Source organism: Acartia tonsa, chromosome 7 (assembly GCF_053477335.1).
Source record: "Acartia tonsa isolate MP-2025a chromosome 7, ASM5347733v1, whole genome shotgun sequence".
NCBI lineage: Eukaryota > Metazoa > Arthropoda > Copepoda > Calanoida > Acartiidae > Acartia > Acartia tonsa.
In genome coordinates this window covers 34206853-34232729 of record NC_137266.1, presented here as the reverse complement: position 1 = coordinate 34232729, position 25877 = coordinate 34206853, and the positions used below count along the sequence as shown (strand labels likewise).

At 31.3% G+C, this 25877-nt stretch overlaps 2 protein-coding genes across 3 annotated transcripts in view; both read right to left on the bottom strand.

The window, feature by feature from the left end:
• LOC145323644 (actin-binding protein IPP) overlaps window positions 1-3479 on the bottom strand; it is a 29930-nt gene extending 26451 nt beyond the window's left edge. For both annotated transcript variants that reach the window (XR_013881029.1, XM_080166050.1), the window contains exon 1: window positions 3237-3479. Coding sequence is in view for 1 of the 2 variants with exons in the window: in XM_080166050.1 (XP_080022176.1) it covers window positions 3237-3325 (89 nt within the window). In the remaining variant the exon portion in view is untranslated. The remainder of the gene's footprint in view (window positions 1-3236) is intronic.
• Window positions 3480-5892: 2413 nt separating this feature from the next.
• LOC145324513 (uncharacterized) lies at window positions 5893-25366 on the bottom strand. The gene is made up of 17 exons (XM_080167096.1): window positions 25334-25366; window positions 21409-21489; window positions 20577-20677; window positions 18786-18888; window positions 17883-17947; window positions 16869-16951; window positions 16652-16712; window positions 16390-16474; window positions 15428-15582; window positions 14881-14985; window positions 12379-12454; window positions 11932-12002; window positions 11164-11232; window positions 9784-9853; window positions 8479-8587; window positions 8123-8249; window positions 5893-6212 (listed from the first exon to the last, which is right to left on the bottom strand). Exons 1-17 carry the CDS (start codon window positions 25364-25366, stop codon window positions 6161-6163), a joined length of 1446 nt encoding a protein of 481 aa, XP_080023222.1. The 3' UTR covers window positions 5893-6160.
• Window positions 25367-25877: the final 511 nt, after the last annotated feature.

The window sequence follows — 25877 nt, the reverse complement described above, 5'->3', positions numbered from 1 at the left end:
GATTCGAACCTATCACCTTCCCGACGACGAGCGGATGCGCTACGTGTTGAGCCACGATCGCGGGTAATCATACCTGTAGTGTACATCTATATCAAGTATAAAACCAGGAGGAAATCAGTTCAATTTTTTATGCCCTTGCCGCACCATAATTAAAAATATTAGAAATTTACCTACTACTTGTGTGTCATATGCATGACATTGTCGCTTGCCTCATTAAAAATTAGGGATTTCTAGACAAAGGTCGCGCATTCAAAGGGTTTGTACTTTGTAGTACACAATAGATAGGCTGTTAGTGCCTTAATACCTTTTCAAAAAGATATATTTGTTTTTATTAATCAGACCCAAAGGTATCATTATTTATCAGGGCGACCACTCCAAAACCAAAAAAATATAGTATTTTTATAGTAAATTTTTTTTCTTCATATAGTATATATAGTATATTTTTTTTTACTCATATAGTATGATATATGAATTATTTAGTAATACATAGTATATACATCATCAATAATAGCTCAAAGCAAAGTTGTTATCAAAGCAATTTCACATAGAGGGGGGGGGGGGGGGGATTTTGCAACTTTTGCTTACTCTGTGATTATTGGGATAAAAGATACTTTCACATATATTTTATCATTTTTTGGATAGGCCTTCAGGTTCAGGTCTTGCAGAATGAAAGGTTGTTTCTAGACAGGTAAAAAAAATAAAATTTTTGTTTGAATAGTAAGAGATCAACTTATTAAACAAAATATGCATCTTTTTGGATATTATTAACATTGAAGAAAATTTTGAAGAATAAACAAAATATGCATCTTTTAGGATGTTATTAACATACCTAAAGAAAAAAAATTTAAATCGGCCTCAAATTTCTGGTCCTGCAGGCCTCCAGATCCACTCTAAACAGGTAAAAAATCAAAGGGGGAGGTCATTTTCTAGTAAATTCCGTAAAGGTGTGTGTGTTATAAGGCCTAAAAATAGTAGTAGAACGATAAGGTGCTCTATATATGTGTATTCCCTATTGAATAGAACAATAGGGAGCACCTTATCGTTCTACTACTATTTTTAGGCCTTATAACACACACACCTTTACACACTTTTACGGAATTTACTAGAAAATGACCTCCCCCTTTCTTATTTGAAGAGTTAGAGGTCAACTTATAAAACAGATTATGCTATTTATGTGTTTAAAAGAAAAAATGACAATCGACCTCCAGGTTCAGGTGCTGCAGGCCTCCAGGTGGACTCTGGACACGTAAAAATTAAAATTTCTTATTTATAGAGTTAGAGGTTAGTTTATAAAACACTATAAGCATCTTTTTGGACGTTATTTACATATCTGAAGAAAAAATACAATTGCCCTCCAGGTTCAGGTGCTGAAGGCAGGCAGGCCTCCATGTAGACTCTGTCCAGCGAAGACCTGGAGGCCTACAGGACCTGAATTTGAAGGTCAATTTAAATTTTTTTCTTAGATTTGTTGCGTAAACAGTGAATATAGGCTTTATCTTTGGACTGAGAGGATAGGTTATTAAAGATAAAATCATTTTTATATGATGGATGAAGTTTCCCAAGTTTTAAGATTTTTTGGATAGGCCTCCAGGAGTCCAGGTTCGGGAGCTGTAGGCCTTCAGGTGTTCTCTGGACAGGTAAAAATAAGAATTCAAATATTTTTTTAAGAGATAGAGGTCAACTGTAAAAAAAAAATATGCATCTTTTTTCTTCAATTATGTAAATAACATTTAAAAAGATGCATATTTTGTTTTTTTAAGTTTACCTCTAAATCTTTTTAAATTTTTAAAAAAAATTTTACCTGTCCAGTGACCAATTGGAAGCCTGCAGCTCCTAAAATAGGAGGTCTGCAGCTCCTAAACCTGGAGGCCTATCCAAAAAATCTTAAAACTTGGGAAAATTCATCATATAAGAATGATTTTATCTTTAATAACCTATCCTCTCAGTTTAAAGATAAAGCCTATATTACTGTTTATGCAAATGTGTCAAAACTTTCACCCCTCTTGTTCTTTTTTTTACAGAGAACAAGGAAATGTAATCATTTTTCTCGTATTTATTTGAATACGGTGGATAAGAACTGGTTCTCATCCATTCAAAAAAAACTATGTCTAGCATCGTATTACATCCAGCTTCCTAAAAATATAAAAATGTACAATCATAAGATTAAAACCAGTTTTTTTAGCCTCTGCCTTCGGCACCTTGGGGCAAAAAAAACTGATTTTAATCTTATAATTGTACATTCTATATCCGCGGAAAGCTGTTTATAATACGATGCGAGAAATAACTATTTCTCTATTCCTTCTGGTTGTTTCTGAAAACTTTATTTAGAATTACTCTGTATTTTCTTCATATATGTTAATAACATCCAAAAAGATACATATTCTGTTTTATAAGTTGACCTTGAACTCTTAAAATAAAAAATTTGAATTTTTACCTGTCCAGAGTGGACCTGGAGGCCTGCTGGACCTGAACTTGGAGGTCGATTTCAATATTTTTTTTTATAGAAATGTTAATAACATCTAAAAAGATACATATCCTGTTTTAAAAGTTGACCTATAACTCCTAAAATAAGAAACTTGATTTTTTAACTGTCAGGAGTGGACCTGGAGGCCGGCAGGATCAGAATTTGAAGGACGATTTAATTTTTTTTCTTTGGGTATGTAAGTAACATCCTAAAAGATGCATATTTTGTTTAATAAGTTGATCTCTAAATCTTTAAACAAAAATGGAAAACCTCCCCCCCCCCCCCTTTTAAGTTAATTCTATGGAAAAAAATGATATTTAAATCATAATCACAAACATTTTTTCCATCTCTTTCTTACTGTACAGCTTTATGCATTTTTGTCGTATCACAGTAGCTTTTGAAAGGTTATTTTAAGTTAGGTAAGATAAAGATTAATGATTGCCCCGCAGGGGCTAGAAATAGGAGAAAACCTTCTGCGAAAATAAGACAAAAAGCTCCTTAAGAAGCATTGTCACAAAACTGAAAATATCCGTTTTTTGTACTTCAAATGTAATATTATATAGTATATATAGTAAAGTTTGGTCAAATAAAGGTATTATTATATAGTATATATAGTATTTTTTGGTCATATAGTATGATATAGTATCCAAACTCATCCTATATAGTATAAATAGTATATATAGTATGCAGTGGTCGCCCTGTTTATAATTTGTACGCCATGTTGTGTGTGTTTGTTGAATCACATGACGACATCAAGAGCAAATAAAAATACCTATAAGATCTTGAGGATTGTCCAGGTTTAGCCACCTCAGGAGGCGGTGCACTGCCGGGAGGAGGCGACGACACTCCCCGTTCCGCCATCTTGGATGACGTCACAAGTCAGCTGATTTCAAATCAGTTCCCGCATTTTTTCTTCATTATTAGGCGCATTTTAAAATATTGAGTTTTATGATAAACTAAACTACTTTGAAGCTTACATTATTACAAAATTGATCTGAAATTATCAAACGTTATCAAAAAGTTTCGAAAATGATATCAAATTACCATAAATATTAGTCTTTTAAACAGTGTTCTGGAGCCGGAGCCGGGAGCAGCAACATTTTTGGTGGAGCCGGAGCCGGATCCGGAGCCGTATTTTTCGTTAAAAACGGCTCCGGCTCCGGACTAGCTAAAAATGATTTTTTATAGTAATATTATAATTTGGCAACGGTCTATTTCCATATAATAAACTGAAAAACTATTGTTACTTAACAAATAGACACACATCCTTCTACTTTTATATAGCTTTAATCAAATAAAAGCAAAATATTTTATATTATTTTTTTTATTTTATCAAATTCAATAATGAAAAAAAATTGATATATTAATTTTAAGGTAGGAGCCGGAGCCGGAGCTGGAGCCGGAGCCGGAGCCGCATAAAAATTATACGGCTCCGGCGCCCTGCTTTTAAAGTTTATCATCGTCGAAGGTAGAAATATATTGACAAAAAAGTAGTAAAAAAAGATTAAATATTACGTATTTTTACAAGGCTGTAAAAAATAATTGTAGTACCTACGATTTTTTTCTACATTTTTCTGGCTTTTAGTCTCTGATAAATGTGTTAATACTGTTCATTCACGTTAAGCTGCACAGAATTAATTATGAATACATAGAATACAAAATTAGAAGTTAATTAAATTCCTTTCTATGAACCGTTGATCTATATAATTTCCTAATAACAATAATAGCACAGAAATGGGGATGGATATTCAGTGATTTTAATTGATTTAATTTATTTAAATCTTGTGCGGTAAATAAGCGATATAGAATCTTTAAAATATCTTTTAAAATGGAAAAAAGATTAATTAAGATTTAAACTAAGAATGTTTTAAAATAAACATAACATGATTCAAATTGATCGCATCACTAGATATTATACATATTTTATGTCAAACCTTGGGTAACATTATTCAGGGGTATGTATTCTGCACAAGATTCATTTTTTCCCCTGCTGCAATTTTTAAAAAGTTTTTCCCTTCTGGTTATTTTCAAGCATGGAAGGGGGAAAATGGAAAACAATTTCAGAACTCTTTATTCTTTTTATATTATCCCCCCTCCCATACATTGCATTGTTTTAGTTTTTCAAGGAGGGGAGAAAAATGGAAAAAAATGTTTTCATTTCTCTTAATTTTTTTATTCACCCCCCCCCCCCCCTTTTAACAGGGTCAATTTTGCAGAATATACACGCTTGACATTATTTTTAAAAATTTATGACGTCATTGTATGAAGATAATCATTATATACTTTTATAAAGAAAAGCAAATATATCAAACTTTTACTAAGATTGGTTTTAATGCTTTTCTTAGAAAATTTTAAATAATACAAAATCGAAAGAAATAATATTATATGAATCTCAATTAAAAATGTTTTCCTATGAGCCTTTAAAAGTTTCAATTTTAAAATATACTAGGTAACATTGTTTTAATGTTAGCAAACACTGATTTGACGTAGAAAAATATAAAAATCAAAGAATAATGAAGTTGATATCTTCATAAATTGTTTAAATAAAACTATAACAAAGTTAAAAAAAAAGTGCATACCTAATAATTATAAAGGACGGAATATTAGTTAAAAATTACACTGAAATGGTTTTAAAAATATTAAACATTTAAACATTTTACACTAAGATTTATGTCATGCACTAAAAAGCAGCAGCGTGGAGCAGAAAGAGAGGGGGTACAATTGGCTCTTCATTACACTAGTTGCCAAAGTTTTATAATAACGTTTTCTTATTTGATGGCTTTAAAACTTTTGGGACTTTAAGTGATGATTGGTTGTTTCATTAAGTTGAGTATTCAAACGTTTCAACTACTAATTAAAAGGAGCCGACAACTCATGTAATCCACAGCAGATTCGCCGAAATTAACGACGACTCCACATCGCTGCTAAAAAGTAAATAACAGATATTTACCAGATGGTATTATTATTACATTAGTCCGTAAATTGGATAATGAAAAATTCTAAGAATAATAAAGAATTTAAGATTAAGTCATATGTTACAATTATAATACTGAGATCTATAAGATTTAAATGGCTTATTTAAGGGTAATGGTAATTAACAGAGGTAAATGATTTATAAGGCAGTATATTTGTTAAATGTACTAAGACAGAACTATCATTTTTAAACAAAAAAAAGCATTGAACAAAAACTTTAAGTGCTATTAACTTTTTATTAAGTAAGTAATATTGAGAATTTATAAAAAAAAATTCACTGCTTAAATATTTTTGTTCAAGTCTTTTATTTGTTAACTAGCGGCTACGCACCTTGCGGCCTCTAATGCTACTTGATAGATGGTTGAATTTAACAACCCAATGTTTTATTTTATATTAAAAAAGAAAGAGTTTTTTTTTGGGGGGGGGGAGGAGGGAAGGAGTTTCTAGGGGCGATTTCTCTTGGGAGGGTGATGGTACTCACAAATAAATAGTTATTAACATTCCAAGGACCTATGAGAAACTACATTGTAAAGGAGAGCCATATAGTTTCAGCTGTTAGCGAGATCCTTTGGTACACACAGACAGAGATCCTTTTACTTTATAATAAGGATAAATAACTGTCCTAATTCATTGTGTTTCCTGATTTTTGGCAGTAGCTTCTTTTTTTTTATTTTGCACGCTATCCAAGATTCTTGCATATAAACACATATATACCTATATGGTTTAATCTTGCTGTAACTTGACTATAAGTTCTCTCATATCTTGTATTTCATCCCTAAAATAAATAAAAAATTCTGTATATCTATCTATTTAATTGGCAATAAAAAATTTTAAAAAGGGGGGAGGCGGAAGTGACACTTTTTTAAACCAAAACTAAAAGTCCAAGGAACTCAACTAAATAAAGAGTTACAGCTCTGAGATTTGACATTGCAGTTGCTTTACAAAGGTATACTATGGAACTGTGATAAAACGGCGGCGAAACCGCCGCTCTCGCCAAAGACCGCTGTTTCCCGCCGATTTTTTTCGCCAAATGTATATAAGGAACGACAGGAAAGTGGAAGGCTGCTTGCTAATGCAGTAGAAGAGAAGTGTGGTTTTACTAGAAGTATGATGCTGTTTAATATATTTGCACTTGACACATGTTTAAAATAGGGAAAATATAAGTGAAATTTTTATGAAAAGAAAAGTTTATCTCAGATGATTGAAAACTGTCTAATTTGGCTAGAAAAGGCAAAATAAATTTTGGCGGGAAACGGCGGTAGCGGCGGTTTCGCCGCCGTTTCTTCACAGTTCCATAATGTACATCTATAAAGCAACTACCATGTCAAATCTCAGAGCTGTAACTCTTTATTTAGTTGAGTTCCTTTGACTTTTAGTTTTGGTTTCAAAGTGTCACTTCCGCCCCCTCCCTTTAAATAGGTTAATTTAAACAAAACAAAAAATTTAGTAAGTTTAAATAATGACTGAATAATATACCTAAAGTTTTTTTGATACCATGATACTTTTTGCTCGTGGGAAATCAGAGAAAAATATTATATAAATCCATAAAAATCTTAGGTGAATATTCTAGGATCAAGTAAAGCAGAGTATGCCAACAACCTGTTTTTGGCATACTCTGCCTTACTTGTCGAAATATTGACCTACTCTGTTTTTTCTTGAGTTTGGGGAAAATTGGCATTCTCGGCTTAGCTTGAGAGAATATTTACTTCACTTTATAATTTATTGGCATACTCTGTCTTAATTGATAATATATTGGCATACTATGTGTCTTGGTACTTTCATAGTGTGTTCCTTGCGGGATCGAACCCCCACCTAATTTTACCTAAACCTTACTAGAAATATGAGTAGAAGACGACTTTTGTAGTTTGAAATCATATTATCTAAGCAACGAAGCGCAGCATAGCCATATGTGTGCGCCCCACGCGCTTTCTTCCTTTGTATTATTTGATACCCTCAGCACGGCACATGTTATGTGACGAAAAATCCTGTTCTGCATAGAATGAATGGTTTGCTGTGTGATTTTTTACCTCTATATACTTCCTGGCTTGATATGAATTAAGACTGGTGAGTATTCTTTCTTTTTAACCTTTGAATTTTGAAGATTAAAGTGATTTTTTTTGGTTTAAGATATAGCAAATTGATTTCTTTATTTTTTCATTAAAATAGACCAAATCATTGACTTATTTTACCTACGAATAATTTTATATATTTTTAAAATGATTCTGTTTGAAATTTATCAGTTTCTATTAAAAAATATGCACGTTTTCTTATTTGTTGAAACATTTTTAATATTTTGTATTAATTTTGTTATTCCTTTTTTAGATCCCACCGTTTCATAGTGGTAAATACACTATTTGTAACTGAATCAGTGCCTTATTCATTGGAAGTAGTGAGTTTGATTGTGCTTCTGCACTTTAAGATCTCGTAGACGGCCACGTAGGCCTAAGCACCGAGATATTCGGCCCAAGTACCGAAACACTATGCTTACTTGATGAAAAATTGGCGTACTCTGCTATTCTTTATGAAAAATTGGCATAAACTGCTTTACTAATTGTTGTGTTTGGCACATTCTGCTTGACTTGATCCCAATATTTTCTCCAATGTTTCATATTACTAACAAACAGTCAAACACATCCAACTACTTTCGTAAATAGTATCAAAATAAAAAAGAAATAATCAACTAACCTATGTGAAAGTAAAAGTTTGAGATCTTTGAGTAATGTTTGATATTCTTTGGAATTCTTAACATCCAATTTTCTATCTCCTTGCCGTGAAAGCTCATACGATAACTTCTCTTTTACTATGTCAAGTTCTAAAGAAATAATAACATTAATAAATTGGGATAAAATAATCATTATACAAGGACCGATTTTGTTCTCCTATATAGTGAAAAGAAATCGCATCTGCAAAATAATACTCCCCCATCCCCCTAAAAAAACTACAAAGGAAAGTGTAGGGTCGACTAAATCCTACCCCCCCCCCCTTCCCCCCCTTTCCTTTTCTAAAGTGTCCGTAAAGCCTCAAGAGGCATAACCGCTTACCTGAACATTTTTGAATATGATCAAACTTTAATGTTTCTAATTCTTTGGTCAACTGTGTCAGTCTCTCCTTCTCTTTGTACAATACCAGCTGATTTTCAGATAGCTGCACCTGAAAAATAACAAGGATGCATTGACAACACACATAAATAAGTGCTCTTTGGAGTATATGAAGAAGCAATGGATATAAAATACGAGAATATATTGGCAGGGGAAAATTTGTAGTCAATTCAGGTTGCTCATATGGACCTCATTTATTAGTCAGTACGCACAAGCAATAGGAGGAGAGGGGATGCGGTAAAGGAGTGGATGGGGGTACAACTTCCAAGTAATTATAAATCGATTAAATGAGCTAACCGAGTTGTTTGGAAACATTAATTTTTAGGCCTAAATTAAACCATACGTCGATAATTAATAAAATTACGTATGTAGACGTTTACTGTTTATATATATTTTCCAGTAAAACATTTAATTTGTTAAGATAGAAATAATAAATCTATAATAGTGCAAAATATAAGTTTTTTAAAATTTGAAAACTAATCTAAATTGCAATTTTGATGAAAAATAGTTATGAATAATTTATATGTTTATTTAATATTTATAATGATTTGACTGCAGCCATGCGTAATAAAATCTATTTTATTTAATCCTTCATTTGAAAAACTTATTTATTTTCTCAATGGCTAACCCCTGTTGGGGTCCTTAACCTGCGGGGCCCATAAATGTGGTGTCCTAACCTGACTTGACATAAAATACAACAACAAACGAAGAACTTAACTCCCCCCCCCCTTTTTTTTTATTTTTTTCAGAATGCAAAGAAAGGGTGGGGGGGAAGGGTTCGTAATCGACTAAGCAATTTGAGGTAAACCACCTATTTATGAGACGCACTAATAAGTACATAAAATTCCTGAGGTGGATTCTTTAAAAAAATTGCCCCACTAATCGCTTAGTGGGGCAAAAAATAAAATCATAGAAGGGTTATTAACATATGATTTTGTATAATTTTTGTAGATTTTTATGTGATTTTGGTGGATTTTTCACGAAAACAATTTTGCCGAACTAAGCGATTAGTGGGGCAAATTTTTTAAAGAATCCACCTCTGCATGGTTTTATAGTAAGTTGTCAGCGGAATAGAAAAAAAATGTCTTGAGATTAATACTGCCCACAATATCTAACTTTTTATTTTGGTTTCCGTGGACATTTTCTAAACATTCAGACTATGTTATTTCTTAACAGATAAGAACCGGTTTTTATCCAGCGGAAATTATTTGGATGCGGAGGTTCATTTAAAATAGTATTTATTTCTACCTTATTACTGTTTAATTCAGCTGTTAATTGGTCAACTTGGGATTTCATCTGGTTTCTTTCAGCTGATAACCTAAAGAAAAATTACTTTTCCAGCTTTAATTTTTTCTTATATAAAAGTAAAAGGTAAAAGTAAAAGATCTCCCTAACAGCCGGACCGATATGGTTCTTCTTTATATTAAAGCTTCTTACAGGCCCATAGAAGATTTATAAATATTTTAGGAGAGAGTACTTTAACCCTACCAAGAGAAATCACCACTGTAACAAGGATGACAACATCCATAAAAGCGAAGCTCTGAAATGGAAGGACAAACGGACATAAAGACTTGTATAATGTCAGAACTGAATAATCAGAATGCGAATGTATAAGAGTCAAAGCAAAATTGTAAGTAAATTTGTTGAAAAACTGCTTGATACAGGATAATGATTATGGACATACTTACATTTTTAGGACTTGATTATAGAGTTGCTTCGCTTTTAATATTGTACTTTGTTGTCCTAGGAATCAGTATACCAAAAATCAGACCAATCAGATAATTAGGTCACATACAAATTTGTTGTTAAAAATGTAAAAAAATCAACATGTTTAAAATGGACGTACGGACATTCTGGTAATGATTATAGAGTTGCTACGCTTTCTAACTCGTACCTAACTATTACAGGAATCACCATGCAAAATTTGAAATCGATAGGACAATTATTAATTATAAAATGCCTAAATTAACGAAAAAAGCTATTTAAAAAAGTAAAAAAATCAACATGTTTAAAATGGACGTACGGACATTTTGGTATTGATTATAGAGTTGCTAAGCTTTCTAAATCGTACCTAACTATTACAGGAATCACCATGCAAAATTTGAAATCGATAGGACAATTATAACATGCCTAAATTAACGAAAAAAGCTATTTAAAAAAGTAAAAAAATCAACATGTTTTAAATGGACGTACGGACATTTTGGTAATGATTATAGAGTTGCTACGCTTTCTAAATCGTACCTAACTACTAAAGGAATCACCATGCAAAATTTGAAATCAATAGGACAATTCTAACATGTCTAAATTAACGAAAAAAGCTATCCGTTACGGACGTACGGACGGACGGACGGACGGACGTACGGACGGACGGACGGACCGACCCTAATTATAGAAAAGCTTCGCTTTTAAAAAGTTCCCCATCCCCAAAGTTAAAAATAAAGTTGAAAGTGGATAGTTGACTGAACCCCTTTACCTCTTTCCTTAAGTTCTAAATATAAAATTAGTCACTTTACAATGAAGTTTGACACTATAACAAACATTTAGAACAGAAAACACCTTAGATATGCTAAAACTGCTCTTTATATTCTAAAAATATAAGGAGAAAAAAATACAATGAAAATAATTTACCTCGTCATGTATTCTTGACTTCTAATCTGTTCCGTAACCAGCTCTCTTATTGTGGATAAATATTGCTCCCTGAATAAAAAACAAAGAGGATAAAATTTTATTGTTTTATTACATGAATATTTTTCATGAAAGAACCATAAATTTATAAATGAAATTGCGTCTAGACAGATGTTTAATGTACTATTCTTTAAAAAGAAAAATACAGAATGAACTAGTACGGTTGAAACTAATTAACAAAGTGGCCTTAGAAAAGGCAATACTCCACCCAAGGATATTAGGTTAAGTAACATCCAACAGACAACCAACACTTTGATTGCACGACAATTGCTCGGAGGTCCCAATCATTTTTTTAAAAAACTTAAATTACTTTAAAAATAAGAGGTCTACAAAAAAAACCGATTGCATATCTAAATTCTATAGAAAGTTTTACATCTACTACTTACTAAACCGACTAGCTTAAAAAAGTTAAGACGCCTTCTTTCAGGAAATCATTTTTACTTGTTGACCTTTTATAAATTCCTTTAAAGTGAAACCAAAATACGCAAAAAAAAATTTAACGCTTTGGTTTATCCAATTAACAGAATGACTGTCTTATACCGAAAAATCTTGGTAACCGATGTACTGAGATGGCCCCTTCTTTACAGAAAGGCTTCATATAGGTCACAGGAAGATATTTGTTATCTTTTTTGGGGGAGTTTATCGTAACCCTCCGATAAGTAATCGCCCCTAGTTAAAAAAATAATCTTTTAAAAATAAACTTCGACTTACCTATATTTGGCATCGAGATTATTTTGAAAAATGCTAGTTGACAGTTCTTCTAACAACTCCAATTGCTTTTCCTACAAAAAGAAACTTGAATATGATTAGGAATGTAAGGAACATTGTGTTCAAATGTTTTTTTTTAAACAGATAACTCAATTCCCAAACAAGTTTCTGGGATGTTTGAGTTTCTGTGTTTATATCAACATAAATTAATTTCAAATATAATTTAGAAAAAATTTATTATTATAGATATATAATCCAGATAACTTGTCTGTGTTAATATTTTCGACTCTATTGGCTGATATTCAAAGACACAAATGAAAGTCATCACAGGGTCCACTGGGTGGGGACATACAGTTATTTAACCCCTCCCCACTCTATTGTTTTACTTTAATGCTTTTAGGCAACAAAATATTTTACACGTTATTTTTCACAAAATACGAAAAATCCCACCTGCATTTGTTTGGTAAACGTAGAAAGTGTGGATAATCCCTTTTCTGATCTAACCTCCAAACCATCAAATTTTAATCTAAATAAAAATGTTATAATCAAATCATACCTAATAAATGAAATACAATGAAGATTTATACCAGAATTTCGAGGAAAAAACTTTTAATCTATTGTTATCCTTTTTGCTAATTCTAAAGAAAATCTAATCTTCGGAAAAAAAAGAAAATACAATGAAATTACTGTTTATACCTAATCAAAGAATGTTTTATCCTGTTGACGTGATTTCCATATATGTACTTCTTTATCAGAGGTGATGTTTTTATAAACTGCGAACCAAAAAAATAGGCATATCTGAATTTGTAGAATGGCAGCTTTAATATTAATTTAGGATGATTTTACTGTAAATATAAAATGTAGATGCATCTTTTGGTTACAAGTTTCCACCGTTAATTTTTCATTAATCAGCACCACGGAAGCACAAGATCTCAAAAACAGCATTTTGGTTAAAAACTGGTGAACCAAAAAGATATGCAAATCCAAAACAAATCAATGGAAAAAACGATTTTTTTGCACTTTTCTTCTGTTTTAAAGATTGATTCTGATAAATTAACAATTTTTTAAGGGATTTATACATTAATTATTATGAAATGTAGTATAAGGTAGAAATTAATGATTTTTTAAAATAAGAAATATTAGAAAAAAAAGAAATTTGACCCCTATCCCTTTAAAGGACAGCTGCTGACCTCCAGTCCTATGGATGAAGCTAAATACATGTTAAAGAGAAAAATTACTCCCAAAAGTATACAAAAATGATTTTTAATGTGTTGAAAAAATCCATTTTAAAATCTTGATTTTGATGATGATGGACTTTAAGATGCTCCTAAGGGTAGTGATGGTGAGCCAAATGTTATCAAAATGCATGACCATGATGACAACTTATATATTGAACGATGGTCCAATTTTTGTAGTCATAGCAGCCTCCAGCCAAGCAGTATTAAAAAAGAAAAAAATTGCAATTTTAATTAATCCAATTCATAAGGTAAATACTGTTATTTTTAGAAGATGTTTATATTTCTTGTCGTGAGGCTCTATGGAGATTGCTATGGCTACAAAAAATGGTACATAGGTTGATAGACAAGTTGTTGTAATGGGCATGTACTTAGATAACATTTAGCTCATCATCACCACCAACAGGAGCATCTGAAAGGTCATCATCCTCAAAATCAAGATTTTAAAATGGATTTTTTTAACACATTAAAAATCATTTTTGTATACTTTTGGGAGTAATTTTTATCTTTAACATGTATTAGGCTACATCCATAAGACTGGAGGCCAGCAGCTGACCTCTAAAGTGATAGGGGTCGAATTTCTTTTTTTCTAATATTTCTTATTTTAAAAAATCAATAATTTCTACCTAATACTATATTTCATAATAATTAATGCATAAATCCCTTAAAAAATTGATTATTTATCAGAATCAATCTTTAAAACAGATGAAAAGTGCATTGATTTGTTTTAGATTTGCATATCTTTTGGGTTCACCAGTTTTTAACCAAAATGCTGTTTTTGAGATCTTGTGCTTCATTGGTGCTGATTAATAAAAAATTAACGGTGGAAACTTGTAACCAAAAGCTGCATCTACATTTTATATTTACAGTAGAATCATCCTAAATGAATATTAAAGCTTCTATTCTGCAAATTCAGATTTGCCTATTTTTTTGGTTCGCAGTTTACATTTATGTATGGTTCGTTCGTCTGTCTGTAACGACAAATTTAATGATAAACAAAGAAATATTACAATTGTCCTTAGAATTTTAAATTTTGCATGTTAATTCCTATAACAATAAGGCATAATCTAGACATATAAAATCATTACAAGTATGTCCTTTCGTCTAATTAAATATAGTTTTATATCTTTTTGATAAAATGTTTTCTATGGTTTTTAGGAAAAGTTATAATGTTATTAGCTAAGCATTTCTTATGTTCCTTTGTCCGACTTTCTGAGCGGCTGTGTTTCGCTTTTATGGATGCAACAATCCATATTATCATAACTATTTCCTTCATATTTTCCTTCGTGACAGAAAAATACATTGATAAGTAAAAATAAAGGTATATGATATCTCTTATTAAAAATTTGACGTATAATGTCAAAGTACTATAAAAGACATGATAGCAAATAAAAATAAAAAGTTCTTGTTCAATATATAATATTCTAAGAATTGTTAGCTGACAGCAAGTAAATAATTCAGAATTCTTTTCACTTGTCCCTAAGTTAAAAAAGCCTAAGTTTTTTTTGGAGGATACAATATTCAGTTTGATGGGGGTAAAATAGAAAGTGACATTTTTTTACCCCTTAAAAAATTTGACCCCTCGGGAAAAATTATTAGGGGTTAGGTGTTATATGTCATCTTAATTAGTACAGTGTAGCTAAAAAACAGGTTACTTCACAAAAGAATCGTGATACTAGTTCAAATTGTAGAAATGTTACTTAACCATAAAACTTACCTTATATTACTAAATTCATGTCTAAGGCCAGCAAGGGTTTCATTAAGGCTGAGGTTATCTTTGGCATACAGCTTAAACTCATTTGTCAAGTCTTCACAGCGTTTCCTGAAATTTTAATTTGCTTAAAACTCTGCTATGATCAATGGATTTGAGATAATAGTTATTTACCGCATCGTATTCTAGACCGCTTTCCGCGGATATCAAAATGAAAAATTAAAGTTTAAAAGTGAAAGCCCGGGTTAACAAAACTGATATTCTTTTAAAATATTTGTAGAAAATTGTATGTAATACCAATAACCAGTTCTAATCCAGCGGATTTTAATCGGTTTCAAAAGTCAAACAGGATATTATTATAATAAACTTCTCAATTGAATCTTTACTGAAATGTTTAATTTTCCTATTGTTCTTTCTAATTATGATAATTAGTGATTACATTTTCTGGAATAGGTACCTCTTAAGTGTTGCTACGGTTAAACTAAAAGAACCTTCTCAGAAAATAACAGCCGTTTAAGAGATATTTGTGCTCAGACAAACAAACAAAACTTACCTGTATAAATCACATTCATTTGATTTCTTGATAAGATTGGTCTCCAACATTTTCGAGGATTTTTCAAATTCTTGAATTCTATTTTCCAGGGTTTGATTAAGTTGGTCCATACTTCGCACTGTTTCTTTTATCTTGTATATTTCTTCCTCTTTTATCTAGGAAAAATAAACACCTTGAACAATTTAAAACAAAGGGAAAAGTAGGTTGCGGGTAAAATCCGTAAAGGTTGTGTGTTTTAAGTTAAAAACAGTAGAAGAACGATAAAAATTTATGTTAACTTTCAAAAAAAATTGTTTTCTATAGTTCTTTTCAATAAGAAATACACATATTTAGTGAATATTATCGTTCTACTACTTAAAACATAAAAATTTTAAGCCTTAAAACACACACTTTTACGGATCTTACCCGCAACCTACTTTTCCCTTTTTATTTGTTTATCTGTGTATCCTTCATATGCATAAATAGTATTAAAATATACAAACAGATAAAAAGGTTTTACAGATTATATTTTTCCCCCAATTTTTAAATTTTTACCACGCAATACGTGTTCAATAAAGCTTTCTCTCCTTCACTGCGTCTGTAACTACGTAGGTATGTTTGTTTTATATTGTTAATAAGTTTTTTTGACGGAATGTTAAGATTAAAAGATTTTTGTTTATCTGAAAAAAACATATGCCCAAAAACAACCTAGTTTTTGTCAGAACCAACTAAAGCTTCCAGAAAATTACAGATCCAACAGTTAAGCTGTTTAATTAGATTTTTTCTGGGCAAACACACTTTAGAGAGGGAGAGGGTGAATTTGACACTTACCTTTCTGTAAGGATAATCTTGGACGAATAAAGAGTACAGTGTGACTACGTTTATGTGTAACAATATAGAATTATGCAGAAAAAGCATTTTTGTTTGAGTTCCAAGAATGACACATCCTCGCTTACCCCCTTTACTGCATTACAAAAAAATACCTTAATTTGAAAATGTAATGCATCATTTTGTTGTCTCTGTGATTGAATTGTGTTCTGTAGTCTGTCTATATCACGTGCTATTCCGCTGAAAAGACAAGAAGTTTAAAAACTATGGTACCTTTTTGGCAGGTATTGCCAAAAAGTAACTAATTTTTTTTAAAATCAGCTTATTTTTATTAAAGACATTTATGTTCATGAATAGTTTAAATTACATTTATTTAAGAATAAAAAGAATAAATTTTAAATAATAAGAAGATACTACCTTAATTTATCATTTAATTCTAGATTATATGCTTCAAGTCTTGAAGTTTTACTTTTTTCTGAAGAACAAAAATACTTTTATTTTCTTGAAATTATTCTCGAACCCACAAAAAAAAACTATTATTTTCTAGAACGTTAAGTTCTATTTTAATTAATTTTGATTCTAAGTAACAAACCACTTCAACAATAACATTAATAAAAAAGTATTTTTTTTCCTGGATGAACATTTTTATAGATTATAAGTTCGGCATATTCAAAGATAGACATATCTTTTGGGTCTTGTTCTAATAATTCTTTGTACCTAAAACAATCATAATTAACTTATATTCATGTTCTTTAGACTTAAACAAGGCGTTTGACGATACAAATACAAACAAAGGGAGAGGTCATTTTCTAGTAAATCCCGTAAAGGTGTGTGTTATAAGGCCTAAAAATAGTAGTAGAACGATAAGGTGCTCTAGATATATGTATTCCCTATTGAATAGAACAATAGGGAAATTTTTTTTTTTTTTTGATAACCATACCTGGATTATCTAAAAAAAATACGAAATTTCTATCAAACGCTTTGTTTGGCTCAAACTGACAAAAATTAAAAAAAAATATAATTATAATAATAATGTTTTCTATAGGTACAAGGTAAAGGTTAAGAACAATCTATACCATTAAACAAAGGAAGAAGTCATTCTTTACAGGTTGATTTATTATAATTATATTTTTTTTATTTGTGTCAGTTTGAGCCAAACAAAGCGTTTGATAGAAATTTCAGATATTCCAGGTACGGTTATCAAAAAAAAAAAAAAAAAATTTCTTCCCTATTGTTCTATTCAATAGGAAATACAAATATATAGAGCACCTTATCGTTCTACTACTATTTTTAGGCCTTATAACACACACCTTTACGGGATTTACTAGAAAATGACCTCTCCCTTATTAAAAAACACGTGTTTTCGATGTTTATCTATAGGTTAAGTTAAGTGAGGAGAGTTCAGATAAGGTTAACCCCTACAGTGTTAGATCTATCTCGTTGTTGAACGGGGGATGGGGCAAGAGTTAAGTTTTCTTAAGTTTAGGTTTAGGGTAAAATTCGGTGGTCCACTTAAAAGTTGGACCAAGTTCTAGGCGTCTGTTAGTTTTATATTTTTAACTAATTAGGTAAGAAGTTCATACAGTTCTTTTAGAGTTAGTTTTCTGGTTAAATTTCAAACAAAGTACTTAAATTAGGAAAAGTTTACCTTTCTGGATCAAAGTTGAAAGATTCTAGCTTAGCCTTGGCTACATCAGCTTTTTCTCTTAGTTTCTAGATAAAAAATAGGAGGATTAGGTACTTATCAAGATATTTGGAGTTTAAGTTTTTACTGATAATAAATTAATCTTTGGCTTAAAGGAAAATTCATCTATGTACTAAAATAGTGTAAAAAATATATATATATGTAGAATCTTGAAACAAATCATAATCTTTTTCATTAGAAGTTTTATTTATTGTCTTTGAAAATATATTTATTTAATCTTCACGTGTGCAACAATGTTTTGTTTTGAATACAAATTTGAAACCATTTCTTTTAAGTTAAAAATTCCAAGAGTTCAAATCTATTATCTTTCAAACAAAATTTTAAATATTAAATTTTTAAGTTATTGCTTTACACCTTTCATGCGGTTGCTCCGCCAGCTTCAAGGAGCAAAATTCTGTATTCTAAGAGAGAGATAAAGAGCAGAAAAATATTCTAAAACCATCCAAATACTATAAAAATTGAACGCGATAGAATTGTCATATTAATTTCAATTATTTTATTTTCGTAAATCTGGATATATAATAATCAATAATTCTTATTTTCTCCATCTAAAGATATCCAAGAATGGCGCTGTCTAAGCCAGGACTCGAACTTTTACTTCCTTAGGTCAGGGACAAGAAAATGGACGATCTATTTATGTATATCCCAAATTATGATTAGCAAAAGAACCCCTTCTGTAGATTAAAAGTTTGGAACACTTCTAGTTTTAAGCAACCAGTCAAGATGTAATTTAGAAAAACCAAAGTTTTTAAGCCAACGAATGTGAGACCGTGTTTAGAAACCTTTTGGTAACAGTATAATTTTCAGTCTATTGTCCTTTCCCTCCCTAATTTTACTAATTTTTACCTGATTTACTAGTTCCAAGTTTTGTTGTCTGTTAGTGACCTCTTGTAGCTGTGAAGATATGGCCTTCTGGATTTTAGACATCTCTGTGTTCTGAAGTTCCATCCTAAAAAAGTAGGTAAGGTATTCAATTGCCGGGTATATTCTGCACAAAATTTTGTTTTTTCCGCTGCTGAAAAAATACCTCAATCCCGACCTCCCCCACTAGTTAAAATTAAATGTCCCACCATTCAAAGAATGTAGATGAAATGACTTTTTGCCGTTTTTTTCCATCCCCGGCATATTATGTACCGGTACCCCTGAATTTAAGACAAATGGCCACAGGAATGTAAATAATAATTCAAAGGTTTAAGAGCCTATTGGCGGCCCAGGGGTCGTAAAAAAATAATTACCTAAGCTTTAGCAATTGTTTTAGGCTTGTAAGAAATATTTCCAATAAATCTCTTTTTATAAAGTATAGGGTAAGGCGGGGGAAGTTTCGGTAAGGGGCTATTTTCGGTAATTTCGACCTACCTTCATTAAATGACCTTTTTCTCCATGTTCCTTTCAAATGACAGAAAAAAACATAAAAGCAAATTTGTTCCTTATTAAATTGCCTACAAAAAAAGTATAAAATGAATTTTTTGTGAGATGAATATTAAGGGTACTTATTGTGTCTCAAAGTCGGACGAAAATTTTTTTTTTCAAAAATTTTTTAGTAGGTGTGTAAAGATCGACGTACACAAAAATTGGTAAGATCTAGAGCTGATCCGTAAAAACCTTTTGAACTAAGAATTGCCCGCTCTTTCCAAATCTGTTGAGAGCTTTAAAATCGGGGTAATATTTTTTTCAAAAATGACCAAAGTTGGCGCCGGGGGAAATTTCGGTAATTTCAAAAGAAATTAAAATTCAACTTTTAAGGTCATGTTTTCATGTTTTCTTTTGTCAAATCTATTATTCCATATGCACTTTTTAAGAATTAGGCCTAAAAATGAATAGAACAGATAAAAAACATAAAAAAAAATTAATTTTATTTTTTGAAGCAAATTTTTGCGAGGAAAAAATCAAAATTTCTGGTCCTTTGAAAAAAAATATTTTTGACATAGGAGGAATAGTCCGATCTTTATGAATTTTTAGTGGTTAATCCCAATAACCTATACTAATTATGATTTATTACGCTTGTTTGGTCGTTTGGCCTTTTTTCATCGATTTTTTTAAGGTTAAAATGTAGTCAAGATTTTTTGCAAAGATGACACTTTTGCTTCAAATTCGATTATTGAGGTCAATTTTTAATCAATTTTCATGTTTTTTGGTCTAAATCTATAGTTCAATGTGAGCTTTTTTAGGATCAGGCCTAAAAAGTAATAAAATACGTTTTTTTCTAGCACTAATTTTAAGTTTTTTTTAAAAAAAATTTCGAAAAAAAAATCGAAAATTCGCGTCTTTCAAAAACATTCATTTTTAACATAGAAGGAATAGTCCGATCATTATGAAATTTTTTGTGGATAATCCCTATAACCTATACTAATTATGATTATTTATGTTCGACTGGCCGTTTGGCCGTTTTTCATCGATTTTTTTTAGGTTGAAAAAAATTACCGAAAATTCCCCCGCTGGTGGGGAATTTTCGGTAACTTTTTTGCGGTCAATTTCGGCAAACTTCTAAAAGTCCTAGGATAACGTCATTTAAGGACCTGATAGTCCTTTCCATAAGCTTTCTACCAGTCTTGGATTCATTTGAAAATATTAATATTTACACTGAATATTAAATAAAATATTATTTTGAAAATTCAAAATAATATAAATATTAGGTACCTAAGTTTGGCACTGTCCTCGGCAATTTTCTTTGCATTATTGGCCTCAAAGGCAGCCTCCTCTGCTTTTCGTAATTTTTCCTCATATTCTGTTCGTAGTAGCTGAAAAAATATTTCAATATAAATATTTGTCATTAATCCGGATTTGTGTATTAGGGCATATTGGACCTTTCTATAATATATGAGTTAGTTAAAACTAGAAATATTTTCTTAAAATGATTAATTATTGCCAAACTTTGAACAAAATCTTTTAAAACTTACCTATGTTTCTTGAAAGTTGAGAAAAAATAGTAAATTGTTACCTACCTAATATAATATTAATAAGTATTTAACTATTTATATTCATATTCAATAACATTTTTACTACCTAAGCTTTATAATGATTTTGATATTCTATAAGATCATTTCAAAAAGGGGGGGGCGAAAGTGACACTTTTTGAAACCAAAACTAAGAGTCAACAAAGGAACTCAACTAAAAAAAGGGTTACAGGTCTGAGATTTTGCATGGCAGTTGCTTTATAGGGGTACAATATGGAACTGTGAAGAAACGGCGGTGCAACCGCCGAAAACCGCCGTTTCCCGCCATAATTTTTGTTGCCTTTTCTCGGCGGTTTTCGTCGGTTGCGCCGCCGTTTCTTCACAGTTCCATATTGTACCCCTATAAAGCAACTGCCATGCAAAATGTCAGACCTGTAACTCTTTTTTTAGTTGAGTTCCTTTGACTTTTAGTTTTGGTTTCAAAAAGTGTCACTTTCGCCCCCCCCCTTTTAAATTTAGTACAATAAGAAAACACCAAATAATCGATTTAGCAAACTTAATAGAAATAATCTTACCTCAATCAATGTATCTTTCTTTCTTAATTCAATTTTAAGCAGCTTATTTTCATCAATGAATTTCTTAACGTCATGCGGATTCTAAAACAAATTTTAACTTATTTTTTACATGAATTTTAATATAAATTACACTTGTTTTCAGGGACGTTCAAAGTTTAGAGGTGATTACTCACAACTCCCCCCCCCCCCCTAAATGTTCACCCTATTATAATTTTACCCCTCCCCCCCCCCCAAAAAAAAAAAGGTTGTACGTGCTAGCACTACATTGGAGACTGTGGGAAAAGCTTTTGATCGTAATTGTTAGGAAACTTCAGCCTTTGAGAATGATCTTTGAAATATATAATGACACCTTCCCTTCTTTCTTATTTTTGTATTGTGTTCAAATAATGAAAAGTGTATAAAAGTTCTTTTTAGGTTATTTTTCTTATAAAATAAATCATTCTTGTTATGAAACCTATTTTTCCTATAATTTCATTATTTGTCAAATACAAAATCAAAGATGAAGTTAGGCAATTGGAAATTCAATAAAACTCTTACAATACCTACGTCCTTTCATAAATTAATAAATAAAATCTATTTACTTGGTAATAACCTTATTTGTTTTGACTACAATAAATTGTATTTGAATAGGTACTATCCTCATTTCATAAAAAATTTTAAGCCATTGTTTGTTAATAAATCAAATACCTTTAAAATAATTAGGAATAGTACAACAATAATCCTATTATATTATAGGCAGAGATGCGGAGCCGTTTGATTTTCTAGAGGCTCTGGCTCCGCAGAGCCGCCTCTAAAAATAACGGCTCCGACGCCTACCTAAAACTAAGTAAAACTAAAAAAAATAAAAAATTCAAGACTATTTTTGACTTTTTAAAGTTTTAAAGTTCAATTTTTAGGAAGAATAGACTTGAAACACATAAAGGGGTTTCCAAATTATAAAATTTAAACATTAAGTTTAATCAAGGTAGGTAATTTCTTTTTTTCCAGATATTTTTTTAGCTACCACCGGAGCCGGAGCCACTATTATACAACTATGGTACATCAGTCTGTATGATAACAAATATCATTAGAAATAGTACAACAATAATCCTATTATATTATAGGACAGCTTTTATACAACTATGGTACATCAGTCTGTCAGTCTGTATGATAACAAATATCATTAGAAATAGTACAACAATAATCCTATTATATTATAGGACAGCTTTTATACAACTATGGTACATCAGTCTGTCAGTCTGTATGATAACAAATATCATTAGAAATAGTACAACAATAATCCTATTATATTATAGGACAGCTTTTATACAACTATGGTACATCAGTCTGTCAGTCTGTATGATAACAAATATCATTAGAAATAGTACAACAATAATCCTATTATATTATAGGACAGCTTTTATACAACTATGGTACATCAGTCTGTCAGTCTGTATGATAACAAATATCATTAGAAATAGTACAACAATAATCCTATTATATTATAGGACAGCTATTATACAACTATGGTACATCAGTCTGTTTACTTGTATATTATATTGTAAAGGAAGTGTATGTTTTTTTTAATCCCTTTGAATAAAGGATATTTAATATCGAAATACTAACATTATTAGACTTAATTAAAGTGATGCTAGTGTCTAATCATCATTTCAAAATCATGGTACAGTGATGTCAAAAAATATAAGAAAATCAACAAGTTTAAAATGGACATATGGACTTTTTGAAAAAAAATCAAAGATTTGGTACACTTTCTAAATTAAACCTAACTGTATAATGAATCACCATGCAAAGTTTCACTTCGATTAGGTATTTTTAACATATAACGAACAAGCTTTCTGTTAGAAACACTTTTACAAACACATTAAAAGACTTTTAAATCATTACAGTACAGCAAAAAAAAATATATTATTCTTCAAATAAAAAAATGAAATATGTACTTAAAAGTTTAAAATTTTATGTTCGTGTTTGCAGTAATACTTAGAAACATGACAATTAAAATGTCTTTATTAATAGCCAGACAGACGTCTTTATAATAACTGTCCGTCTGTCTGTCCCTTAAGATCTCGGTAACCGCTGAACCGATTGGATTCTACTCTTCAGGGTATATACCTATTGGTCCTGTGGTGGTTTTAAGCTATTTTCTTTGGGGGTGGGACACCCCCAACCCCCCCAAAAACAAAAAAAATACCTCCCATTTTTTTTTTTTTTTTTTTTTTTTTTTTGTAGAGGAATTCTTTTGTAGAAATATTCTTTTGTAGAAATATTCTTTTGTAGAAGAATTCTTTTGTAGAAGAATTCTTTTGTAGAAAATTTCTTTTGTAGAAGATTTCTTTAGTTCTATTTTTTTTTGTTGAATTTTTTTGTTGTCATCTCTTGGGACAAAGCCCCTAGAGGCTAGGGGCGAAGCCGCTAGTCTATAATACAAAGTAGCTTGATGTCTGTCCGTCTGTCCCTTAAGATCTCGGTAACCACTGAACCGATCGGATTCTACTCTTCAGGGAATATACCTACTGGTCCTGTGGTGGTTTTAGGCTATTTTCTTGGGGGGTGGGACACCCCCAACCCCCCCAAAAATAAAAATAAACCAACCCCCCCAATTTTTTTTTTACTTTTTTTTTGTAAAATCTCAGTAACTGCTGATCAAATTGGGCTCTACCCTTCTGGGAATATACCTACTGGTCCTCTGGTGGTTTTAAGCTATTTTCTTGGGGGGTTGGATACCCCAACCCCCCAAAAAATAAAAAAATCCCCACTTCCAAAATTTTTTCTTTAATTTTTTAAAAACAAAAACCAGTAATTGGGGTGGGGGAACCCCACTGCAACATGGGGCGAAGCCCATATGAATCCCCCCCCCGAAAAAAAAAATCAAAATATTTTTTTTAAATTTTAATTTTTGTGTATGCGAACAACCTAGGTCTGATTTTTACGAATTGAAATTTTTGTGTATACGGCAAACAACCTGGGTTTAATTTGTACAAATTAAAAGGGGGGAGGCGGATGTGCCACTTTTTGAAACCAAAACCAAAAGGCAACAAAGGAACTCATCTAAAAAAAGAGTTACAGGTCTGAGATTTTGCATGGCAGTTGCTTTATAGGGGTACAATATGGAACTGTGAAGAAACGGCGGCGCAACCGCCGAAAACCGGTTTCCCGCCGAATTTTTTTGCCTTTTCTCGGCGGTTTTGGGCGGTTGCGCCGCCGTTTCTTCACAGTTCCATATTGTACCCCTATTAAGCAACTGCCATGCAAAATCTCAGACCTGTAACTCTTTTTTTAGTGGAGTTCCTTTGACTTTTAGTTTTGGTTTCAAAAAGTGGCACATCCGCCTCCCCCCTTTTTGTGCTTAAAGGCACAACCTGGGTTTAATTTTACCACAGAGTAATTAAACAAAGAATAATTTTTTGAATATTTCTATTAAGGAGGGTTGACTTCCCAAAACTATATAGGGCGAAGCCCCTAGAGGCTAGGGGCGAAGCCGCTAGTCCTATTATATAAAGTAGTAAGCGTTTTTTGTCTGTCCCGAAGGATCTCGCTAACTGCTGAACCAATATTGTTCTCCTTTACAGTGAAGCTTCTTATAGGTCCTGGGAAGGTTTTAAACTATTTTTCGAGAGGGTGTCTTAACCCCCCTCTCCCCCAAAAAATAATTTTTATAACTCTTTGGAAACTCAAATTTAAAATAGGATAAGGTTGACTTTTCCTTCTCCTACCAGTGCACACTGGTCCGGAGGGGTCAACAATTCAATTTTTCCTACCCATCAATTTAGACAAAAGTTGACCTGCCAGCCTTCAAAGACATCCTGGGCCACCTATATTTTAAATATCAACCCATGTTGATAATATGTTTTTTGAAATAATTTGGGGCCAAAGCTGCAGAACTCTAAAATCTAAGAACGTATTATTGACATTGTTAAATTGGCTATACTTGCTTAAATCTGATAAAATCAAATATCCGCATGTTGGAAATTGTCCAACTAAAATAAGTCCTATATAAGTTCAAAAATTATTTATAACACAAAAAATGGTACAAAATGCAAAAATGTGGTTTTTTTTCTTAGTTTTTAAGATAAGGGTAAGTTTGGCAAAATTTTCTTATTGAGTACTCTCTGAGCTTTTCGCATGTTTATTAAAGAGAATTCGTTGATATTGTAATTAACTTCATATTTCACGATATATATGGCATCCGGTTTTGTTCGTTTTGTGCAATATCTTAAAAACTATTAGATCGATTAAATTTCATCAATGTTATAATTTAAAATTATTCCGAACGCGTAGAGGGGGGAAGGATCTATTTTTGCGGAGTAATATCTGAGAAACAAAATGAAAACATACGAAATAGCTAAATAGTATAAAAATCTGTTATATTTCATGTAGATTAGTTAAAATAAATTTCTAAATGTCAATTTTATTGTTTTATATTCATATAATTGATATTATTCTTTCAGCCTACTCTTTATTTATCTTCGTAA

Coding starts and splice junctions, on each gene's coding strand:
- LOC145324513 (XM_080167096.1), bottom strand. CDS start 25,366: ATGCGGATATTTGATTTTATCAGATTTAAGCAA. Junction 16,952..17,882: donor TTCAACTTTGATCCAGAAAG/GTAAACTTTTCC, acceptor TGATTGTTTTAG/GTACAAAGAATTATTAGAAC. Junction 8,250..8,478: donor TCATATTCAAAAATGTTCAG/GTAAGCGGTTAT, acceptor TTATTTCTTTAG/AACTTGACATAGTAAAAGAG.